The following is a 25,549-nucleotide window of genomic DNA, read 5'->3' as shown; positions in this document are numbered from 1 at the left end:
CGCCCGCCTTCCCCTCGCCCGCAGGAAAGCGTCAGGCGTTGGCTTCTCAACTGTAAGTCGCCCGACAGAATCGTCCCCTGGAGAAGAAAAAAAATAATAATAATTAAAAAAAAAAGTAGCACTAGAGACTCTTACTTCATTTTTGGAAAGCGCAGCGGAGCGATGCAAGTCACGCGTGCTTTCAGCAGCTTCTTGATGACGCGGAACCGTGTTCTTGCACACCGTGGAGCTTTATTTCACAAAAAAAGAAAGAAAACAAGAGTTGGCGTAACTCAGGTTTGATTTTACCAAAAGGAGAGTGAGTTCACACGGTAGCCGTGCGTCTCCACACTTCCCTGGCACAGCTTGGGTAATTAATTTTAGAGAATTCAAATCCTACGTACCTGGGCAAAGCGCACGCAAGAGTAAACCGCTGCCAGTTTATACCTGTAAGTTTTTGTCTGCTGCACAGGAGCTTTGAACGTTTTCCCAGGAAAACGTGTAGCTTTAGTTTATGAGAAGTGAAAAAAGCCGGTACCTGCCGCTCTGGCTGGAGGAGCCCAAGCCTGGAGCTGTTGTGAGGAGACACGGGAGAACGGGGCACACGGTACTGAATGCAGCACAACTGGATGAAAACTTCTGGAGAAATAGGAAAATTGCTCAATTTTTTTTTCTTTTGCATTACAAGCAGCAATACGGATACTCCTCTAACGCATTGCGCTAACATCTTTACTAGGACCAGTAATCTTTGGGAGGCTGAAGTCAGGAGGTTAAACTGAAAATGGACACTTAACTGCCTTAGCTTCCTGCAAGGATCACTGCTCAGCACGTATATAGAGCAGCTGCTGGCCCCCCACGTGTGCTGCGTAATTTCAGCACCAGTTACAGCAAAACTTTGTTAACTGGGGGTTACATCCTGTATACAAATAAATAAATTCTTGAGGGATCCAATTTGGGCAGACCGTTCCTTTCATCTTGTAAGACAGTGCTGCATTCACAGGATGGATGAAAGAGAATTATACATTTTCAGAAAGCGTACGATTCCCCGTAGGGTTTCTGTAACCATGGTAACATACAGATAGCAAGCCTGATTTCACCCCGTGTTTTATTGTTCCAGCAGTAAAGAATCAGACTCCTTAAATACCACCCCAGCCCTCAGAATGAAATACTGGCCTTTTCCTTCCCCCTTAAAAAAAAAAAATGCAGGTTACATATTGCTGCAGTTTAACAAATATTCAGTATAAAGTGCCAAGACCAGTTCCATGATAAAACTGTGCAAGATATCGTGTTTCAGTAGCCACGCCAGCACAGTGACACAGGGGAGAGCGTCAGATTTTAATGAATGCAAAATAAATATGAATGCGGTCAGCAGAACTTAGGCTTGAAGTTTAAAAAGAAAAAAGGCACCTCCATCAAATTTTCACGTGTTTTATTCAGGTGAACATACAACATGGTCCACATACTCAATGAAAATAGTCATAAAATAATTTAAGAACTTATGTTGAAAGGTATTAGCAGCACCATCGGTATTGGAATAGCAGAAAATTCATGCCTCTGTGGGGCATACATTTATGCCTGGATAAAAATGCCATCATTTGTACGAGGGGAGGGGAATGGCTTTCTAGGATGCTTTTGGGAGCTGGAGTATTAAAACACACAATTTTGCTAAATACTTTGACGATTAATGTTACAAAAAATACAACTAAATAAGATACTGCATAGTATTTTAATTAACATAAAGAGATCGACATTGAGCTGTGTAAAGCAAGACTCAACATCTCTGCTTCCACGCACATTTCATTTCTGAGTAGAGAAATCTAAAATTTAAAAACAAAATATAGACCTAGTGTATTCTCTAAAAGACACACTTCAGGTGGAACATATAATACTACGAAAATACATATCTTCCATTCTGTTTAATAATTTACTTTAGTTAAAAAGTTATGAAATTCTCATCACAAGAAGCGTATACAAATTCATGACTTTAGAAATTAACAAAAAGGATTTTTTTTTTAAAACAAGGTTTAGCCCCGCTGTAACAATTATACAAGGAAGAAAAGAGACTACATTTATATGAAGGAATACAAATTTACACACATTTTACAGTGACTTATACCCTACACATCTACAAAATTCACAGTTATATTACAAGCAAGTACAAGGCTGGGATAAAGCTGTTGATACCAAAAAAAGTTGTCTACTTTAAAAAACGATAAACAGGAAGAGTTTCAAAACTTCTGCACCAACTTTAAAATTCTAACCAGACCGAAATACACTTCCTTACTCAGATGCCCTTCAGCAAACGCAGACTGTTTTCCTCGGCGGGTGGAAGAGCGAATTGCTGAGCTTCTTCTGGCCCCGCAGGCTGCGTCGCATGGTCAGCTTGTTTGAGTTTTTGCGCTGTGGAGTTGTGGACATGCCTTCTGGTTGGACACCAATGTTTCGACTCAGGCCACGTCTCGGCTTCTTCATAGCTGGCCCAGAGTTGGATTCTTCCAATGTCCTTTTAAAGTTTGCCGTGGGTGTCCTCTCTGCGTCTTGGGCTTTTGTTTGGCCATTAGGAGACACCTTGAAGCCTTTTTGGTCCGTGCCTGAATTTGCGGAGTTGGAAGGGGAGAGACTGACTGACAAACCATTACTGTAGGATTCATGTATCCTCAAAGCCAGCGCTTTGCTGCACTTCTCCTCCTGTGGGCCAGAATCCTTCGGGCTTGCTCCTGATGAAGGTAAATTGCTTTTGGCAATCTCGTTTGGCAGCTCTAAGTATTTTTCTGAGATCATGTTGCTATGCACGAGGGGAGGAACAGGCTCAGAAGCGCTCAGTCGTGGCCATGGGTCATCTTCTAAAAGCTATGGGAAAAGAAAAAAAAATATTTAGGCATAAATATAATTCTTTCACCTACATTATCCTTTGAGGGTGGAGACAGTGTTGATGGAACTTCTCTAAACCTTACCAGAGACAGAAAAATCCTACTCCAAAACAGAGTTATCTTTTCTCCACGTTGAGAGGCGCAAACAGATTCAGACAGCAGATCGGAACGTGGTACTTTGTGCGCACCAGCTCCATAAAAGCATTTGCATCAATCACCCAATTTGCCAGTGTTTTGTAATGGCAGACGTGTCATCTTTCCATTCAGAGGGCTGCTCAGACCTACTCAGCCTGTGTAGCTTCCTATAAAATGCTGAGGCATCTGCACACATCTGCTGTTATTTTAGGAAGCCATGTAGAAAGCGCTGCCTGCAATCTCTGTCCTATGATTTCCATCAGCGGCGTTTTCCAACATGCAGGTAGTGCGATCCAAGCAGCTATTACTGCTTTCTGAAGATTTTGTACATCATCAGGTGGCCGAGCACTCTTAGGGCAAACTGCAGAAACACTCTTCTGACCTTTGTTACATGCGGAGTTCTTAGTTACTGCATAACCAGATTACCAGGCAGAATGACAAACTCTTTGTCATAGGTGTCCTGAGTGCACACAGAAAGGTGGAGCACTGGACAAAGCTATTCTAAAAATAGAGTTGCTGTTTGCTAAACAAAGTGATGCATTTTATTGCCTAGTTTATGCTTTACAGCTTGGAAAGAAAGCAACGCCATTCCTCACAGCACAGCTATACACCCTGGATGAAGCACAGTCATTCCGTACGTTGAAGAGAAGCTGCTTAATACCATGTCCTGAGAACCAGGACTTCTAAACTCTAACCCTACCTTCAGCTGCTCATCTCTTCTGCAGCCTCTGAGAAGTTTTTTTACCAACAGGAAAATGGGGACAATACTGGCTTTCACTATCCACAGGGGGATTATGAAAATGAGTATTTATGCAGTGCCTTGAAGATATGAATTATGACCTTATTAAAAAGATTTAATTGTGAAGAAATCCCTAGTTACTCAGGGAGTCCTTCAAAAGCAGATTTCAAGGCCACATTACTCTACATACCGTCAGCGTAATGCAGACAACAATGACTTTTAAGAAAATAACGTGCTGAAAACTCAAACGCACACACACAGCTGAATCAGATTAAGTCAATGTAACATCTCAGATGAGTAAACAGATGCTTTTGAAGTCACAACCCAGAATAACTTCAGTACACCTTCAAGAAGAGATCCATGACTGCTCAGCACTTCTGACAAATCTAATACTAAGGCTGAATAAAACACACTCCAAAAGAGAAAGTAATCAAAATTGTTTCTAGCATCTAGACTTGGTTTTCCATCCCCTCCCCTGTTGCTCCCCATGTGTAGATAAAACCCTTTAGGTAATATTCTTTTACTACATGCAGCAACACAAGAGGAAAGACCTTTATGGATGGCATTTTAAAGGTCAGTCTTCCAACTCTGTTCTTGCAGAACCCATAAGAAAGTCAGCTGAGACGCACAGAGCAGCTCTAGTGATGTTACTTAATCTGCTCAATTTAATTTTTGAACTTGTGTCTCTAGCCATGACTTAGCTTTTATGTTTTTCTTGCGCAAAACACGTAACACTGTGGCTCTTATTGCCAATGTGTTTTATAGAATCATAGAAAAAAATAGTACGAATACCTGAGACTGTATAAGGCTTTGGGAAGCCACATGAAGTCAAAGGATGGGACTGCTAAGGAGCGATGTAAGAAAACAAGAAAAAGAAAACATAAAACGCCAACTTCATTTCTCAACAATCTAATCAACCAAATTTTATCACTGGCCTCAGGAATTTGAATTAACTTGGTATTAAGTAATTGTTGCCAGAAGGATATGCAATTAAGAAATACTTCTGTTTAATAGCGAAACTTTGATTTGATCTCCATCTATTTCCAAATCAATTGTTTTGGAATGCAGCGGCTGTTGCGAGTCAAGGCTATCCGTGCTTCTCCGAGTTCTCTGAGGATAACAGGCAAGCATTCCTTCCACTGCCACCTCTTGGTTTGCTGACCTATCCTCCCTGTCCTACCACAATCTCCAGGAACTCAGACTGATCTGGAGAACCACCTCTCGCTTCTTTACGGGAACAGTGATGATCCCATTTCAGTAAAATTCAACAGTAATTTTGTAAGAAGATGCATTACCGAGCTACGCGAGATTACATATTTATCTGCCGCATTATGTATCAAGGTATTTATGTATCGTGAAGTAAGGGCATTTCCTGAATCTCTCACAAGTCACCACCATCAGAAAAAAAATTCCAAAATGCGTGTTCTGCAATAGCCGTGTGGCTGTACTTCAGGAGAACACTGTCACCTTGTAATAACGTCTGAAGCAAGGCGCAGGAACCCGTGTATTTGACCATTCCGGGGGAAAGTCCTAAGTGGCTCAATTATATTTCACATCATTTTAAAGAAAATTTTAAGCTGACATGTGCTCCTGCATGCACCCAGTTTTACCCAGAAGGCTCCCAATGAGGTCAGATGGTTGTATCAGTGAAAAGCCCACAGCCCAGCCGTTACCTAACCAAAGTTTATGCAAGTGTTTTTCCTTCCATTGTGGCTCTTATCAAACTGATAAAGCTCTTTGTACTATGGAAAAAAAGTATTACTCAGGATGGTGTAGTTACTACATATACTTACAGGTAACTACACAAAGTTCTTGTTTTGAAAAAAAAAACCCAACCAAACAAAAAAACAAAACAAAACAAAACCACAACACATACATGGAGACACAACTGCCAAGATATTTCATGTATTACGTCTGCCTGGAGACATTTGCTTTTTTCTCAAGTATTTAAAAATTATTCTGAGAGTACAGTGGTCTTTTTCTGTCTCTTTTCTTTTCAACTTCCTTCTCACACTTCTGTTCTGATATTTGCAGGTACTCTGTGAGGGCAGAAGCCATTATTACATTCCTACTTTTAATAAAAAAACAAGTAGGAAAATAGGATCCATGCTTTAAACTGGTGACACCAGTTCTATTTTAGTTCAAGAGGATAAACATTGCATTGAAACAGAAGTCATTTATACATATATTATCAATGCAGACCTGTAGCTAGTCAAAATTTTGCTTTGGAGTTTTGCACATTAAGCAAGAAATAAGGCCTTGCCTACATGGCAAACACCAAAATTGTTAGGTGTCTGAAGTTTTGATCTCTCCACTCACAGTGACCTCTTGCTGCAATCTAGACTTACACATCACAGCTCACTGACTCTACTTACATGGGGAGGGGAGATCTTAAGGAAAAAAAAAAATAAATTAATTTTCATTAAGTCCTTATCCAGAAATGCTACTTCCTGGATATTTCGCAGTCAACACAGCTCAAAATTTATCCAATGAGTACTGAAAACAGATCACACACAGAACATACTGTACAACTTAAAAGTTTAGGAATATTTAAAAATCAATTTTTTTTTCACTCACGATTTTGCTAGATTGTAAGTTCTTTTCATTTATTTTGCTATACTGGATGGAAGGGAAGGAGACAGAAAGGTTGAGCTTGCCATTGTATTAGCAGTTTGTTTTCTGCCAAGGGAATGTGAAGGACTCCCTTTCTAATTTTCCTTTCTTTTTATTTTGCCCAAAGGACAGTTATCCAGTTATACTGCAGAACATCAAAGGACAGTTAACTTAAATCAGGAGCAGCTGGTAATTACTGAAACAAACATCCACTCATAACTACACTCCAGTTCTTAGAGGGGAAAAAAAAACAACCCACCACAAAAAAACCCTCCTCAACAGCTCTGCTTTACATTAACTTTGAACCTGAAGACAGACCTTGTATCATAACGTCTTTTCCTCTAACAAAGAGCACCAAATCCTCCAGCAGAAGACAGTAAGAGCTCCCAATCCAGAAAGAAAACATTCTTTACAGCAATGTGTTTGAGTACATTAACCATGGGTTACCTTAAAAAAAAAAAAAAAAACAAAAAAACAAAACAAACAAAAAAAAAAAAAACAAAAAAACCCCCCCAAAACAAACCAAATCCCACACCCAACAGCACAGCCAACCAAAACTGAACCACACCACGATGAAGAATGCAGCAGTCTGCAATCATCACCTGTGGAAGCTATACAAGTACATGGCAAGGGAGGAAAATAAACTGTAGCCCAACCTTATTCTCTGAGGGGATGTGTTGGGCTTTTTTCTTTTTTAAACCTCTGATCTCCACAGTCCGATTCCTCTCTTTCAGTAGCCTGCTTCTGATTTTGTGGGGAATCTTGGAAAACTTACTTTTAAGAAACAGTGCATTTAAAGTTGTGTAAACAATATGCATGAAGTTAACAGTAATCATTTCTTCTACACTAACGAGGGAATACAGACCAACAACTACTAATAAATTGTCAGGATTTTAAGAGTTACAAGAACATTGTATCCCTAAATTTCAGCAATTCTGAGCAGTTCATACTTTAATCCTTTGCCTTTGGTGTTCTTTTAAGAAGAAAGAACTTTTAAAAGTTCACCTCTATCTCCAAAACTTTGTACATGGAAGTACCGAGGATGTGGCCAGGTCATTGCTGTCACGTTACTCCCCTACAACTGAAATATATTATCTAGGCATACGTACTGCCTAGTCCACTGCAGTTAAAAAAAAAAAAAAACAAACCAACACATTAAAAAACAAGCAAACAGAAAAAGCAACATTAACTAGTAGTTTAGGTTGACAGGCCTGCAGTTTCTAAAAGGACCACTTCAATCAGTGGTAATGGTCTGACTACACCGTTGCCCCAGTCCTACAGATCACAGTAAGCTGCATAAAAGAAATTACTGCCAGGGGAAGAAAAGGGAGATTGACAGGTATTTATTGGGCTCCACGCTCAAAAGTGGAACACTGAAAACAAAACAAAAAAAATGTTACCTTGACAGGGGGAGTACAGCAGCGGGAGGGAGTCATGACATTCGTATCAGGGCTGCTATAGCAGGGACTCTCTGCCAAGTTGAGATACAATTCGTCTTCATTTTCCAGGTTGCTTTTGCTGTCCTGCAACGGCGAGATGCAGATTACAATGGCACTAGTGTTGTCCGCACGAAGCATGCGTTGCCTCCACCGGCCTAGCGCTCTGTTCACCAGCATTTTGGCACAAGACTGTCGGTGCTCTCCCTTTGTGACAGAAGAAAGGGACAGAGAAAGCAATCAGGTCCACTTCACTTTGGAAACGGAAGATGGAGAGTTTACATGGCACAGCTCGAAATATTTATTCCTACGTATCATGTGCTAAAGCAGCTTGATTCAGAAACACAAGGGGAAATATTAGTTGAAACATATCTTTATTCCTAGTGAAATGTAACTTTAAAATCAGTTCATGGTAGAATCCACATATATGAGTGCTTTAAAACTGGTGCAATGACTTGCTTAAACAGCCTGGTTGTAACACAACCTGCAGTCTTTCCAGAAGTGTCTCAAGGGGTTTACGGACTGTACTGTCTGATGCTTCACTACCTAGATTCTCAACTGTTTTGTAAAATGAACCAGAGAATAATTTAATTCAAAAACTTTGTACAAATCATGTAAAAAAACAATAAGCAATTGGCTACGTTGCAACATGCCTCTTAATATGAAATAAATTTCATTTTCAGACAGTATTTTGTGTCTTTCCCTAGAGAAGGGAAAACGTTCTCTTCTTTATTACTCACAGACACCATCCTCGTAGTCAAATTTCCCCAAAATGACAACCAAATAATCTAAACACTTAACACGCATGGTATTTGACAGTATATGCCAGCACATTATCAGCCAAACAACTTTTATGTTGTGGCAAAACTATGAACGTGCCTAAACACCACCACCGTTAGGCACTTCACGTACATGCCACACTAAGCAACTTCTAGAGGAAAAAAAAGTATTAAATTTCCACCATGACGTATAGCCACTGCTCTCACCATGAAGTACTTTTTCTCCTCGTGATCCTGGCACATGGAGATAGCATCTTGAGGTGGGATCATGTTCCACAGTCCGTCACTGCCAAGGATGATGTATTTGTGCTTCTGGGGATCAATTGTGTGCACGCTAGTGTCAGGTTCAGGGGACACAACAAATTCACCACTGTAGAAGTCGTAGCTCCAAAGATCACCTAGCAGAGAAGAAAATGGTTTTGATTTCTTACATTAGACATGAAAATATGAATCTCAGAAATGACAGAAAAATGTTCCCAGGAAAATAACTGCCACCAGTCTCAAGTCACCAACAGTAACACAAAGTAACTTCAGCACAATTGGTGTTCTGCTGCTGTCACTTTCTGGTCATATTTACTAGTATGTAGCGATTTAAATAAAAACACATTCAAACCAACCTATGTTTATAGGAGGTCTTCTACTCTCTTAGAATTACCATTTTCAGAAAAAGGGGAAATAGAACAGATTCATACCTAGAAACAGTGAAACCTCAATATCCAAACTAAAACATCTGAACAACTTAAGTTCTCCTTGAACAGAAGTAGAGCCTTACTTTGTAGAACCCACAGCAAACTTGCAAGAATCTGTCTTTCTAGTTCTTGGTACAGTTTGAATACCGGAGACAAAACCCCTTACCTCTTGTACAGGGAATCACGGCACAGTTTACAGAACTAGGCGGGGGGGAGGATCACGTAATACCCTTTTTTCTCCCCAGCATCATATACAGCATTAGACAAAACCTGCATCACAGTGGTTTGCTGCCCTGCGCACCCTAACAAGCCCTGCTCATAGAAAAACAAAACACAAACTCAAAACCACACCTTTTCATACTCAAGTTGCTCAACTGCCTTTTTGTTTCTTTGTTTTTTTAAACCTGAGATCTTCCACAGCCATCTGAGCAACACCGAAACGCACGGTTATGTCTTGCCGTGTATGTGTGCATGCAGGTGCCACAGAGAAGGAGCGAAGGAAGAGGGCAAAAGAGGAGAGACTGAAGCCTTGCCCTTATTAATTTCTTTTTCCCATTCCTCCTCCTTCCACAGCATCAGCATTACATTCAAAGCCATGCAGCGCTGTGTTAGAGCGTCTGTGCAGCTGAACACCATGTGCCAAATTTTGGAGCTGGAAAGAAGCCACAGGAACACGAGTAGCGCCTGGGTTCCAGCAGGAAAGCAGAAAATGAGAACTAAAGCCTCTCCCTTGGAAGGCCTCAGGCAGCAAACCTTTCTATTTTTAAATCCTTCTTGCTATGTGAATGAGTTTGAGGTCACCTCGCCACAACGATGGCCTGAACTGAACGTGAGTAACACATTTGAATCAAAACATCTATTGGTTTGAGTGCTTCCTCCAAACCTTCCTCAAGTGAAAACCACTCCAACAGAAAAATGCATTTCCATATAAATTTATTTAAGTTTCATTTATGAGGTATACTTGAAAAAAATAAAAGCTTTTTCTAAGGTTTTTTTCTAAGGTTTTTTTCTTTTTTTTTTATGTTCATATACAGCTTCCTATAGTGACAAACAACAAAAAATAATATTATTATTTGCAAGCACTGGCTAGATTTTTCTGTGCAGAACACATAGCTTTAAAAGTAGAAATTAATTAAGATGTCAGAGTTGAAAAGCATACAGAAGCTTAAGAACTCCTGTTTAAGAGTAAGGTATTGTCAGTTTTTTTTCTTTGCTTTTTGCCAGCTTCAGAAAGTATGCCATAGCCTTCTTCCGCATCCATCACCACCCTTTCAAAGACAATAAATAAGCTTTTTGTCTTCCTCCTTCCTTCCATTAGCTTTGCCTTAAGCTATCAACCAGCTGAAAAGACTTTTCCAGAATCAGGAAGAGGAATACTTCAACTCAATTACTGCACTTTGCCACAGCAGGCACGGATGGTCCATCCTCATTAGAGCACCAATCCACCTTCACTGCAGCAGCAGCAGCAAACACATGCTTCTAATAAGTGCTAATTAAAAGCCAAGCCTGCCTGTATAGAGGTGCACTCTCCCGCCACAGACTCACAACAAAGCAAGCCAGCTGGCAACAAGATCAAAATAAATACTGTAACAGAAGAGCTGAGCTCCAGCACGGTAATTATTGTGTATGAATTGCCACGAAAAGTCTTCGTGCGCTGAGAGTTCTTCGCATCGTGCCTGTCACAGACACAGCAGGTAAAATAAACAAGAGCTTGGGATCTTGCAACAGGCAGACCCTGGAATCAGTGGCACCATCCATTTCCAACACGCATAATATTTTTATGCTTTCATTTTTGCCAGTTTCTTCACACTCACAAGGAAGAATGACAGATGTTGTCAGCTTAATAATTTTTTTAATTAAAAATACTGTGCTGTATGATAAAAATAACCTGATGTTATTTAATTTTAGTTCATCTACACACATGTCATCATGCCCATCTGCTGCTCCTCCCAAGAAAACAGCTGACTAATAATAATCAGATTAATCACTCTGATCAATCAAGCAGGCAAGTGATCCTTGGTAGACCAGTACTGCACAAAGAGTATTTCACCTCAAGAATAATTCTCACAGATCCTTCAACTCCAAGACAGCAAAAGCCAACCCACATCACTAGGGTGGAGGTGCTTTTCCCCCCCCGCGCCCCCCCTCCAAAGGGCAGGGCACCCAAGATTAAGCCAATGCTTTTTAGAACTGCTGCATAGACAGAATACTCATGTCAGCTGTATGTCTTTCTCTGGCCAGCTGGAGAGCATGGCATCCTCAACGGCTGAGGAATATAGGACAAACTTAGGAAGAGCCAACTTTACATGGCATCCTCTGTCACAATTCTGGGGAGGAAAAAGGGAGCGCAAAGCAAGCCAGAAATCAGAGTACACTTTTCCCTAGGCTTTTCAAAGTGCTCTGAAATCTTTAATTCTGTCCTAAAGCACGCAGACAGACAAGTGACGGTTCAGCAGACTGGGAAGCCAAGATAGCAGGATGATGCGATATGCCAAAGGCTGCTATTACAGAACTGGAATGCCAGGTTCTCAGACTGCACTTTGTGAGCCATACTATTTCTGTTCCTAATTAAAAAACAAACATTCACAAAAAAACTTACCAGTCTTGTTCTCTAAAAACTTACAGACCAGGAATATTTATTTTGGTATGAAGTTTGCATATTTCTTTTCCAAATAAACAAACAAATGTAGTTCCTTCCACATCTTCCAGAAAAAAAATCATACCTATTCCTTAGTCCTGACTCAAACCAGAATATACAGAGAGCTACACAACAACAACAAAAAAAATTTTAAAAAAATCACACTGCATCTTACAAAATGAAAAATAGATGTTTGAAATCATATACTAAAGGAGCAGCAAACTAATTTAGCTACCTATAAGAATATATTAAAATATGTAGTCTATCTTACTATTACCTTTTAAAATACAATGAAAAAAAACCTACTTGTAACTCAGCTGCGGCCAGGGAAGTAATTGAAGTTACAAACTAAAACATCCATCATATAAGTAGACTGGATTGGATTAAGTCCAAAGCTGCCTTATAGCAAAAGTATGTCCAGAAATCATATAACTCAAGTCTTTCATTTATGTTTCTGCAGGATGCTGTTTTGAATACAAAAGTATCTTTTGGTTTTAATAGAGGAAAGAAAAGTTTACTTTTGTAAGTCAGTCCAAAACAAAAACCCAGCTTGATTAACCCCAGATCTTTTAAAATCAAAGTTCTGTTTAATAGGTCTGCTAGTACAAAGAGGAGACTTGCAGAACTTCCTTTTTCCCTGCCAATGAGGCAGCACTACTAGGAAGTGAGACAAATCTCAGCATCCATACAGACAGTAACCACTTAAAACCATTCAGGCTGAGCTGGGGTGGAAAACATTTTCACCAAAACTCACAGCAACCTGGTCCTGTGGCCACAAGAGGGCATCTTCACAGCAGACTATAGATGCGTGCAAGGCAACGTTCCATTTATACAGCCCAGCAATGAGTAAAGACCGCTCAGTCTGAGGGACAGGGACAAAACTGAAGGTAGCAGCAAGCACAAGTTACAGAGAAGTACTTGAGGGTTTAAAACTTTCCATCTTCTAAAGGAAGGGGGAGCCCCAAACTTTCATTTGAGCTACAGGGATCCACGCATGCCTTGACATGATCTGTGTAACACAAATCCACAACGTCAAGTACATACTCTGCATTTTGTACAGCCATACATATGTATTTTGTCTTGGGGGTAAAGAAAATTCTACAACCTAAAGCAAGACATCCCTAGGACAAGACTAGAATCCCAAATGCACCTCAAGTTTGTCTGGTTTTATATTAAAAAAAAATTTAAAAGCAATTATCAATAAAACCTGGAAAATGCTGTGCAGTACTGAAACATAACTTACTAGGTTACGCAATTCAACGTGACTGATTTTCATGGCAGGGCCCACAAAAGAGCAGGAAAGAACTAAGAAGCTGACATTGTGTAGCAGCTGTGCTCTTTCTATTTGGTAACTCTTTTAAAAGAGTCAAATGTGTGTAAAAGACCTAAACCCTTACACAGAAATCTACTCAGATCATTTGAGGTCAGCCATACCCTCTTCTCTAGGGTTTCATGGTATGCACATTCAGAGAGCTTCACAAAAGAATTCTGGCATCCCCTAAGTCGCTCTGGAAAAAAGCTTCCATATCACTGTCAGAGCCAACACTCTTGTAGCAGTTATACATTGAGCATTCACTGTTCTGGTGCGTAACTCCTTTCAGGGGTCAGCAGGAAATTCATGTCCTTATGAAAAGTCAAACCTGTACAGTGGAGGCCACGCCACCTAAAATACAGGGGTGAGTCTATTATATTTCTACATAGAAAACAGGGGAAAGATACTTCATGTTGGCACATGAGAGAGTTGTTTGGTTCAGGTTTCGTCATTCATTAACTAAAACAAAAAAAAAAAAACCCAACCCACAGCAAACAGCTACAAGACTGCAAGGCAATCCCTTCCTGCATAACTCTTTTGACAGCTGCAGACCTTGGCTCTACATTAGTTCCCAAGAAAAGGGGAGAAGGAGGGGGAAAAAAAAAGCCCAGAAAAGATTTACTAGATTTAGACTTGAACTAATTTACCAACAAGAGAGGTCCCATATGATTTAGAAAACAAACAAGGCTCATTCCTGCCATCACTCCACGCATTACCAGTCAACATCATCAGGCTCAAACAGCAACGTAAGAAAACTACAATGAGTTTAAGTTACGCTTACAGTCAATCGACAAAGCTCAGTGACTGATCACACCATTTGTCTACTTGATCCCACACTCTGTTCATGGTTCAAATTATATCATAAGATATTCAGGGCTCAGACTGTAGCTTCTCTATACTTCCCCATCTTTGAAAATTACACACACAGACAGATTTTATTTCAAAATCTGTTTCCAAAGATCAAAATTCTTTGTGCCATTTTTGCACAGCGGGTTCAGCACATGGGAACAAAACACACATCATCTTGTACACTTACAGCCTTGTGCTTACCATCCCAGAAACGGGTCTACGTTCACGTATTTAGGTAGATGGCCTGGCTGAAATACAACCTTTCTGCCAGCACCTATCTGGCTATTACGTTATACGTACACAGAGCAGGTTTGTTCCCCTCTCAGCATTCTTTCCCCAAGACAGGCACACGTCCACCCGCTCACGGGAGTCTACAGCGCCTTCCTGAGCGCCTCATGGAGTGATTGTCTCCACAGGGAGACAAGAACTAGTACGCAATGCAGTGACTGACACTGACTCTTCAAACACACAAGCAAGTTCTACGATGACTTCTTGCCCCTGAGCATCTGCTCATTTGCACACTCACAGCCTTGCCTTACGCAAGGGGATTCAAGTAATTTGAGTTACCTCACACCTGTTTTAGAGACAGGCATGTAAAATGGAGAGCTACCATGAAATTATGGCTCTTAGCTCTCCTACTAAAAACTACTGTCCAGTCTGGGATCCGTGTGCGATTTCTATAGAGAGTAATAATCGCGTTTGGACTTACGAGAGGGGGAAAAAAAAAAAAAAAAAAAAATCAGTGCTAGATCTTGATAGGATTGACTGGAGTACTGGTAACCAGTAAATGTCAACACTGACAGTTACTACTCCGCTTGGAGAGGCTCCAACGCAGCAGCCCTGTGCCAAGCAGGGCAGCAGTCTGGGAGCCAGCCAAGAGGTTGAGCAGGCCGCAATAGCACGGACGCGAACGGCTTTAGTCGTGGTAGGTCTTTTGTAAGCAGCGTAAGAGGCATGCTGGCCTCAGGAAGAAGTTAAATCCTGTTTCCAAACTGCGAGCGTCTGTGCACCATCTGGGTCCTACAGAGCGAAGCAGCTGTGTTCTTTTTTCCAGGAGGTTTGTCATACCTCCTCGGAAGGGGACGCGAGGAGCCTACAGAGGCTCCTTGAGCAGGCAAACAAAAACACTGTCACATTGTAAAACTGTTTCTCCATGATTTGAAGATGCCAAAGCCTTCTTTTAAGCTTTCAAATCTGCTCGCTTGACACCGAGAATTGTTAAAAGATACGTGTTCGCATTTCTGGACCTGAAGCTCTCCAGTAATCCTCCTCACCCTCATAGCTGGAAAGAATGCAATAGGGGGCTAACAGATGCATCATTCCTTGAATTCCCACCTGCAGTCAAAACCCAGCCAAGTCCTTTTCTTCAACTGGCTGAGAGGAATCGGATCAAAAGCCATTGAGCTATTTAGACAAACAACGAACTCTCAATCATAGGAATGAAAGATCCATCAAAATTAAGCATACACTTTTTGTAATCTGAGGAACTCATACTCTTCTGCAGAAAAAGGAAGAGGGATATCTTGCTCAGTGGGTGAAGAGCTGTTTGCTAGTCATCTATTAACTCTGAAGGATTTACTCAAATGCTCAAGTCAGTTTTACTAACCATAAAATAAGCATCTATCTTGCATAAAACATGACATGTAATAAAGACTTGTAAGATAAAGAAGAAAGGTCCATAAAATTAAAATTTTATTTTTATTAAAAGTCAGCCACCTGCGACTCCTTCCTTGATATATAGCTATCTTTTACAATGTTAGTTATCACTGCAAAATTCTTCTTAACACTGGACAGATCTATGTGAAACAGACAGCACTGCCTTTGAAATAAGACACAGTAACACTTGCAGTTATTAAGACGACCACGGTCCCAGGAACGGACTGTCCTCATGACACACGGCCAGCTGATCCAGGAACTCTGACAACACTATCATGTAACGGTCAAGCTTGCCAAGAAGAAATTAAGTCACAGGACAGTTTTCACAGGTAAAAAATAAGACACCACATTTCCATAAAATCAAACCTATACCAGGTATATCTGGATAGAGAATTCTCCACTGGGGCAAGGGGAGGAAGGAAGGAAACAAAATGAACTGCAGAAGATTGGAATTCCACAGTGAAATGTAAGGAAAAAACCTGACTGGAAAACACTAATAATCACGGGCAAAAGGTATCCAGAAATGAAGTTACGAAGTGCTTCCCAAAAAACTTTCCACAAGTTTGCTAGGTACTGCAATATGCTTTTTTTGTCCTCTGAATAAAGTGTCCCTCAAATACAGTTTCCCTTTCCCATTACTAACGCTCTCACAAAGGCAAGTTTGAGATAAAACAGGCTTGACTTTCATCTCTGTTCACTCCATGTTGTCTCGAAAGAAACAGATTCATCACAGAAGGAAGACCAAAGTCATCTGTATGGCTATGCAGCAAAATTTACTCTTACCAACACCCAGTCAAAAATTACAGTCCTATTATTCCACAGTAAGAAAAAGACAAATGTGCTCCTCATCTTGGATACACATACTGCTTTGTACATTTTCATTCGGAACAGAAACGAAATACTATCCTTGTAAGACTGACATTGAAAATCCTGCATGTTGTAGGAGGAGTCCCTCACTCACCAATTACACCTTCTACAGCTTTATTTGAAAGATAAAACCCATGTTGTATTAAAAATACTTTTTAAAGGCCCAGACTTTCACAAGGCCTTATAATCAAGGCAAGCACGTTAATCCCTCTCAACTATCTGTTTTGCTGAAACAGGGTATAATTCAGTTCTGGTTGCCTGTACGCAGCGGTGTCTCACTTTCCAAACACGAGCATGACTTACCGAGCGCTCTAGCAACTGCCAGGAATGGGATCTGGTCAATGACGGTGCTGCGGCGCACAGGGCCATTGTGAGTCAGACGAGGTCTCTTCCAAACGACACGATTGACGCCAGACTTGTTGATCACACTAAAACCATCAGAAAGAGCAGGAGTCAAAAAGGAATAGAAACGAAAGCATGAAAGTTAGTTCCAATGACACAAAACCAGTTAAGTACGCAAACATGGAGTCAATAATGACAGCACCCTCAAGAAAGTCCACAGCACAATTAAATATTTCAAAACACACGGTATCACTTAGATAGTTTCGTTCCATATTAAGCCAAAGCAAAAAGTGAGAGATGAAGGGCGGAAGGAAAGAAAAGGCAGGGAGACTGAAGACCTGGAAGAAATTCTGTCTGTCTGCAACAACCAGATGTCAGAGTATCTTTTTAATCTGCCAGAGAAAAAGCAAAACTTAATTTGTTTTCCTCAGATGAGGACCATCAACATCAACTCACTCAAATGGAAATATCATGTAGTTCCTCCTTCAGTTTTCTCCATCTGCCAAAGTTTGGCAGCAAAGAGCAGCACAGTAAAAAAAAAAAAAAAAAAAAAAGAGAAAGGAGCAGCCTTCTTTAGGGATTTCTTTAATGGTGCACCAACACAAGGGAGAAATAAAAGAGGAATTGTTCATAGTTGCTATCTGCTGAACGCAGGAGATAGGGAGAAACAGCTCTGCATTTGAATGTTAACACCTGCTCTAAGGCACTGAGCACTGGTTTTAGTTCTCACAGATGGCATTAGAAGGGTCAAAGGAGAAGCTACAGCTCAAGCAACTTGGGGCAGCTGCTATTGGGATAGGGAGGCAGGGAAGAAAGAAGAACAAAAGACAGTACGAGCCAGAAATGGCAATGGAACAAGGAACTAGCAAAACTTGGTCCCAACCAAGTTAGGAACTAGATACTTAAAAGCTAGCTTTTATCCCAGGAACAGCCATGGGTAATTAGAAACTGAGCAGCTCTGGAACAGCCTCAAGATTCCTCATACTGAAGCTATTCAAGATGCACTTCCCGAGACTTCAAAGGTCTTAACAACAAGGACATGTTTAGCTCTATCCTTTCACACGCACAGTGCAGCAAAGTCACAAACACCACATTCTAAAATCAATTTAATCCATTTGTACAACTAATGACCACACAAAGCTAACTTCAGTCATTATCTGAAAGGAGACCTTATCCCACACTCAGAGACCACTACTAGGAAAATACCATTTTTAATGAAAGATTCAGTTATGCTCTCCCATTGACTTTTCCCAATTCACTCTCATTAAAGAGAGCAAATTAATAAGCATAGTTACACAGCTCCACCTCACTCCTACCATTTGCCTCACAACAGCCAGTCTGGGAAAAACAGAAGGAGTACCAGTAACAACAAATGTTTAAAAAACAAAACAAAACAAAAAAAAAAAAAACCAAACACCCACACCCCTAAAAAAACCCACCACATAAAACTAACCATTCCTGTTGATACAAAGTTCCAAGGAATGCTTCTTTGGAGCTCCAGAGACTTTTAGTCTCAGAGATACACAACTTGGAAACCTATACAAGTACGAGCTTAACAAAACTGTGAGTTATCCTTCTGGAAGCACTACCAATACAGCTAACTGATCAACTTCCACCTGCTAGAGATACAAATGTCTGAAGGTTAATGAGCTGACAGGGTTCTCATATGAATGATGTCAACAGGAAAACCTTCAGTGATCTCTGCCTCTGAACCGCTAAGAGAAGGAAACTGTGCCCATCCATCTGGCGCAGTACTGTGAACGAAAGAACAGAGAGCTCCTGTGAAGCTACGCCAAATGCGAGCCCCGAGGTTTGTCTCAAAACATTAGTGCCATCTGACAAACCTGCCTGCTTTCCTCCTCAATCACAGGGAACACGCATCAACCACCAGAGATGTTCTAACAGTTGCCAGCTCCTGACAGTGAAGAAATTACTAATATGAAGATTCACGTTAAAATGCAGTATTCTAACATTTTAAGTGTATAGTTAAACACAGTAAATACAGTGCATTGTTTCAAATCTAAGATCTCAGAAGCTTTGAAGAGCCTACTCTACAGCTGCTATTGTCACCTCAGGAACAATGCAGAACACATGAGAAATTAGAGTTTTTGTGTCAAAACTGCTGTTTCCACCTTTTGTCAAACCAGATATTCCAGAGCTCGTATCATTACCTACATCGACAGGCAATTCCCCCCCCACCATCTCCCTCCTCAGATTCCTCAGAATTTAATGAAAAATAGGTCAAATATCAGCATCTCCACTTCCAAAGTTTTCAGTGAACATTTAGAATTGTAACCACACCTCAGCTGCATGGGAATCCACCAGGAAATGAGAATTTGTTTATACCATAATCCACTAGCAAAAAGCACAACAGTGTTAACAGCAGGTTACTATAACTTGTCCTCCAACAAGCTAGAAAAAAAACCCAGAACATAGATAGGGAAGGAACATAAACAGACTATGAGATTCCTTGCTTGCCCCCCACAAAACAAGCAAGCTTAAGCCTAGTTCAGTCAGAAAGACACACATAGCACACAGAGATGAAACCTGAAGTAAAAAGCACAGAGACAGTTACCTGCCCCCAAGGCCTTCAATTCTCTCCCTTTCTTTGGGAAGTTCTGGCTTGTGGTCCTGTGTCACCTCCACAGCTCTCACAAAGTCATCTTTGGGGTCATCCTGGACTCCGAGCACCACTCCTGAATCGCCAACGTGAGCAACGTACATCTTCGACCCACGGATAATCACCACACTGGCAGTAGTTCCTGACGTGCTTGGGAGACCTGTCATGGTCTTCGGCCACTCCGCTGCAATGAGGAAGAAAAGCAAATAAAAATACCTTTGTTTTTAATTCTGTGGAACTGGCAATGTTTTGAACATGGAGAGGAAGGGTGTGTCACAGAGGGTTGCGTAACGTCACAATACAGAGTGTACTCAACTGTAGCATGGCCAGGCAAACCAGTGCCCTCAGGTCCCCCCCCTTTCATAACATCACCCATCTCGCTACAGCTGACGCTGACACATATCTATAAAGCCAGTATCAAAGCACTGAGATAGGATTCAAAAAAACCTGTGCCCTCCAGTTTAATATTCCAAGCATCACTAGAAGAATACGGGGGAAGATGTTCTCCTTGTGTGCTGAACAGGATTGAACAAGAATTCTGTTAAGATCTACTGCTCACTTCCCCGTCTGAAGAGGTAGGCATGTCATAAATCAGGTCATTTTGTCTGGATATTTGACTGGCAGTCAGGTTTTCTGGACATTCCTGATCCCCTTGGAAGGAAAGAAAATGCTATTTTACTTTTATATGCTGAAAAACATTTTGAGTTTTTTTTTCACATTTCCTTTTGGAGGACTGAATAATGCACACTACTTAAGTATGCTATTCATAATCCAACATCAAATCTTCTGCAGAAGACATCCCTTGAATTCAGAACAATATAAAACCTATTCCAGCGTGAACTACATGTGGTTAGGGAAATCTCCTTCTTTTTCGACTGCTTTGCCCTCAAAACACTTCTGTTCATTTCCTATCACACTACTCTTGCCATTTACATCCAATTCAAATTTCTCTTTCATGCCTGTTCTTGTCTCTTTCTGTGTCTACACACGCAAGTTCATCTTCTTCCAAAACTCCACAAAATGATTGAGACAAGATTCCAATTAAGGACAATTAGCTACACCAGTCCTCCTCCCCACTTCAGTACCCTCAGAAAACAGAACTCAAGTTCCTGGTTATCAGCCAATTTCAACTGTCAGCAGCAACCTCATGTTTCTTCTTCACTGCACCCACTCATGTCTTCAGACAAACTCAGAAGGGAGACTCATCTCCTTGTCACATTCTATCTTCTGCACTTCACAAGTCACACTCACTCAGTACAACAAAAAAATTCCACTGTGATACACGCTCTGTTTGCAGGGAATACCCACGTCAGACTGCCAAAGCACTACAGTATTTATCTTCCTATGGCACAACAAACACGGGGGGGGGGGAACAAACCACAATTAATTAAGCCTTCCCCCCCTGTGAAAACAGATGTTTCAAAGTTCAAAAGTTTTAAGCAGAAGCAAAAGACTAGGATCTTACTAAGATCAGGTGCTCTAGGATCTTAGTAAGATCAGGTGCTCTAGGCAAGAAAGAATACGTGGAAGATTTGTGGAAGGAGAAGCGGAATTCTACAGACAGTACGATGATAAAAGCCGAGTTTCATCATTGTTAGCTACCAAGATACTCAGCATAATTTAAATTTTCTCACAGAGTTCTAGCTTTGTGTTCTAAATACTAAAACACACTTTCTCCCTAGGAGTAGCTTTATTTCAAGAACACAAACATTCAATTAGCTTATTGGGAGTACTTTGTCTGGCAATTTTAACTGTGGATATTAAATCTAACACATTCCAAATGGAAAGCAAATGAGGGAGGAAGCCAAGTGGTTATGAGGACTTCAACCATGCACTTAACAGAAAACAAGCTGCAACTAATGAGTTTCTGTCAGTGTAACAACCCCTCAATAGCAATAAAATATATTAGAGAGTCAAATCAGTCTTTATGGGAGTGAACACAGTGAAATCACTCACTTATGAGAAAAAGAATGATACAGCAGCCTCTGATTTTAGGCTCCAACAGAACCAGAAATTAGATCTGCCTGTCATCAAGGGATTTTAGTTTACGCCTTGCTGCTGTTTAGAGACAAATACTGTAAATAGCACGGCATATTACTTACTTTCTGTCTCATCATAAATTAACAAAAGTGTCAAAACTCCTGAGTTTTCTTCTGACCTCAAGTATTAAAATCAAAGACACTTACACAACTTAAAATTACTTCTTACTTTTTTTTCCACCCTTCTGGTAGAGGGACTGGAGAGAAGGGTAGGAATTGGTTTAAAACAAACAACCCATCCCAAACAGTGTATCTGTTACACCAAAATATGGCTCCTACACCTGGATACTACATCTGCAACGTAAAAAAAAAACCCTTTGGCGCAGTCTAAAAAGCAAAACCACTTATGATGGTTGGCATGTGATCTAAAACACACAGGCTGCTCCAAAATGCATTTGTGGAAGTTCTGCTCCTATTTATTTTTTTAGAATGATTCAGGATTATTGCAGGAATCAAAAATTGCTAAAGAATTTATTTTGGTGTTATTTCACTGGTTTTATACATAGTAAGTCAAACTACAACACCTCATTTCAAATTAGCTTGATTCTAAAATTATAATAAACCTTTCAAAAAATAAATGCTATATAAATTTTTAATACAGCAATAGATCCTAAAAAATTTACATTATCCTGAATATCTGCATTGCCTCAAGTGGTGCAAGTCCTTTTCAGTTAAGCATACATAAACTCTTAAACATTTCGAAGAATAATCCTGAAGTTATGAGTTTGCACTGAAAATTACAAAAAAAACCCTTGTTATTACACAAGAGATTAAAATACTATGTGACTTTTATTGCTTCAATTAAATTTAATGGGAAGAGTTATAACCAAAGCAGAAGCATGCAACTCTTTCTAAATTGTAACTAGTGCTGAAAAATTTTTTTAATAGTGTCAAGCTAAATACAACAACTGAAAACAAGCTCTTGGCTACAGAAGTAATGAATTGCCAAAGAAACATAAACCTATGCAACCCTCCGTAAAGTCACATCAAAATCTGGGACCCCCTGAGTATGCTTCTTGTAAACACCTTTCCTACCACCGCCAGCAGTAGAAACAGGCTTCAAATAAGAACTTTGACTACGGAAGCTCTTTAGCATACAGACAATTTTATTACTATACAATTAATGCCAAAAATTATCAGTAATGACAAAGGTGTATTTTTCTGTTACTCTCACTATCAACATGTTTCCTGTCCATCACAGGAGCTGGCCGCTGGGATGACCCCACAGCTTCCGAGAACTAACAGAGCAGCTGAGTAAGAGCTTCCCCTCCAACAGTCATCAACTGGAAGCAATAAAGAAAAAATTACACCAAAAATCCGAACCGTTCTCCCACCCCTATTTCAAGATACCGGAACACCAAGTCTCCATTTCACATTCACAGTGTCACCTGTACACATTTAAAGATCTGGCCTACATATGACGATATGGAAAATTATTTATTGGAAGTAAAATTTGCACTTGGATTCCATACCACAGTATGAGAAGTTATAAAGTAGATATAGTAATGTTTTTGTCCCGTAAAACTCTGGCTGTTACGCGCATGCAGCAGAACTCAGTCAGACCAAACTATGCAGAAGTTTACTATATAGCCTACCTAAAACCGTCATCAAACCCTCCTAGCCAGAGCTATGTTGTTTCTCACAACAATTTAAATTGGTTCCACAACCCAAGTACTATTTGCTAAACACTCATTACTAAAACAGTATTTCCTGCATTCTGTCACTTCACTCCACCTCTCTCCATTTTGTATGCACACGTACAGTGACAAACAACAGATCAGGAATGCCACAACTAGACACCTACACTTCTAATCTCTCTTCCCCATACCATCTTCCCCTATTGACACATCCTTCTCCTTATCATGCAAGTCTGCCGCCCAGGAGGTCACGTGCCACTCACCACTCGTTCCCCAGCATCAAGGTTGTGGTCAAGTTCTGGTGTTTCTGAAATCCATATCCGTTCTGTCCAATATCAGTGTGCCCTCAACCTTGCTAGTCCTTCCCCCATATCTTTTCAAGTATCTGACACTTGCACAACTTCTCTATTTCGCTATTCAACAAAAAGGAAAATGAAACTGTTCTGACACTGTAACATCCCCTCTTGCCATGAATCACTTTGTTGAAACCCCACAGTGCTGTAAGTGCTATTCTTGCTTTTTATGCTTGCCTCCCAAGCCCAACTGTCAGTACCGCTGTCTATGTTTTTGATCCAATTTTACTGCGATCCACTCCTGCCTGCCTTCATATGCTGTTCACTGTTCTCATATTTTCTCTTTCTGGGGCTTTTGAATACACAAATGCATACACAATACGCACACGCTCTACACATTATATATATAAACAACCATCATACTCTAAGCCACAACTTTCACAAGAGGAAAAAAAAAAAATGCTTTTCAGAAACTCAGTTCTGTGGTTTGACTAGATGTCGGGGAGAAGGAAGAGTACAAGAATTATTACTGTCACCTGTCTTGTCACTCTCCTCTGCTTTACCCTTACCTATTTAGGACCCCAACTTCTACTGCAGCTCAACAACCAATCTAGATAATCTTCAGGATATCGAGTGTGTTTTCTGTTTTGGCAGGTCCCCTGCACATTCCCTGATGCTTAAATGATAAAACGAGTGAATGATTACCCTTTACGAAACAGCTACATTTTGAATCCTTTCATCAGAACTCGACAGAAACAGTCGGAACCAAGGGACAGTTCAGGAAAAAAAAAACACTCTCCCAGCCTACTTAAGGTCACCATTTTTTTATCCCCCTTTTCATGATACTCTGGACAAGGGGGAGTTCCAAGCAGTTCCCCAAGGCAACAAGATGAGGATCCCTGAAAACAAACTGCAGCTCTATAATCACACCACCTTCAGCCACACAGCCCGCAGTCCTACAATTTGTCCTCACCTTCTGATTCTATCTTTTCTCCCACAGTTTGCTCTCCAGTTTTTCTTGTTTTACCGAATCGCTTGAGTCAACACCTCACATCGCTTCCCGCTTTCTCCTCCCCTCCCCACTCCCCGCACACAGATGGCAGCGATGCTCCTAAGCAGAGATGGAGGGAGGCTTTCGAGCACGCAACTCACAATAGTGCGGGGGGGGGGGGCTGGGGAGGGGAGGGGGGGGAAAGGCGGCTAAAAGCGGGACGTCCCACGCTCGGGGGAGACCGGCCGGCCTCTCGGGGTGATGGCGGGGGGTCGGAAGGCGGGCAGGAGGTTTCGCTGTCCCCTTAGTTCTGCTTACAGGGCCCTACAGGAAAGGAGAAGAGGAACCCTCGGCAGAGGCACGGGGCCGGCAGCGTGACCCGCTCCCCCGGCGGGGACCGAGGCGGGAGGGGACGGGGACCCGGCGGGGCGGGGGCGGCTGGAAGGCGCCAGTCGCCCGTAACTTACGCAGCTTTTTCCACATGGCCCGGTGGCAAGCGATGAAGCCCTTGCGCAGGGCCGCGCACACCTCGGCCGGCTCCGCCGAGCCGAAACCCTTCTGCTTCTTGATGAAACCCCACAGGTTCTCCCGGGCGAACTGGGCCGCTTCCCGGCCGCCGTGCCCGTCGCACACGGCGAAAAAAGCCACGGAGCGGCGCGGGCGCCGGCCGGAACCGGGGCCGGGCGGCAGCGCTCCCTCCTCCAGCCGCGGGCTCCCTCCCTTCCGCCGGCCGCTCTCGGCGAGGGGCTCGGCGACGCGCGGGCCTCCGGGGGCCGCTCCGCCTTTGTGCGGGTGCCCGCGCTCCGCCTCGGCCGGCGGTTCGGGCTCCACCACGATCTGGGTCACGTCCTCCATGTATTTCCTGCCGCCCTGGTCGGAGTACACGCTCACCCCCAGCGAGTACGGCCCCTCCATGAGGGGGAGAAGGGGAGCAGGGGCGGGGGAAAGGCTCGGCGCGGCGGCGCCCGCCGCTCCCCGCCCGCGATGGCTCCCCGCCCGCCGCCGCCGACTATTGTTGATGTCGCCGGCGCCGCTCGGGCACGGCCGCTCCGCCGCTCCGCGCCG

At 41.8% G+C, this 25,549-nt stretch overlaps 1 protein-coding gene across 1 annotated transcript; it reads right to left on the bottom strand.

Annotated features, from left to right (window-relative positions):
• Positions 1-1,391: 1,391 nt before the first annotated feature.
• PPM1D (protein phosphatase, Mg2+/Mn2+ dependent 1D) lies at positions 1,392-25,549 on the bottom strand. Its single transcript, XM_086762946.1, has 6 exons — positions 24,952-25,549; positions 19,480-19,708; positions 16,866-16,990; positions 8,759-8,949; positions 7,737-7,979; positions 1,392-2,829 (listed from the first exon to the last, which is right to left on the bottom strand). Exons 1-6 carry the CDS (start codon positions 25,397-25,399, stop codon positions 2,275-2,277), a joined length of 1,791 nt encoding a protein of 596 aa, XP_086619072.1. The 5' UTR covers positions 25,400-25,549; the 3' UTR covers positions 1,392-2,274.

The sequence above is a fragment of the Chlamydotis macqueenii genome, chromosome 19, assembly GCF_036417535.1.
Source record: "Chlamydotis macqueenii isolate bChlMac1 chromosome 19, bChlMac1.mat, whole genome shotgun sequence".
Taxonomy (NCBI): Eukaryota; Metazoa; Chordata; class Aves; order Otidiformes; family Otididae; genus Chlamydotis; species Chlamydotis macqueenii.
This window is presented reverse-complemented; position numbering and strand designations above follow the sequence as displayed.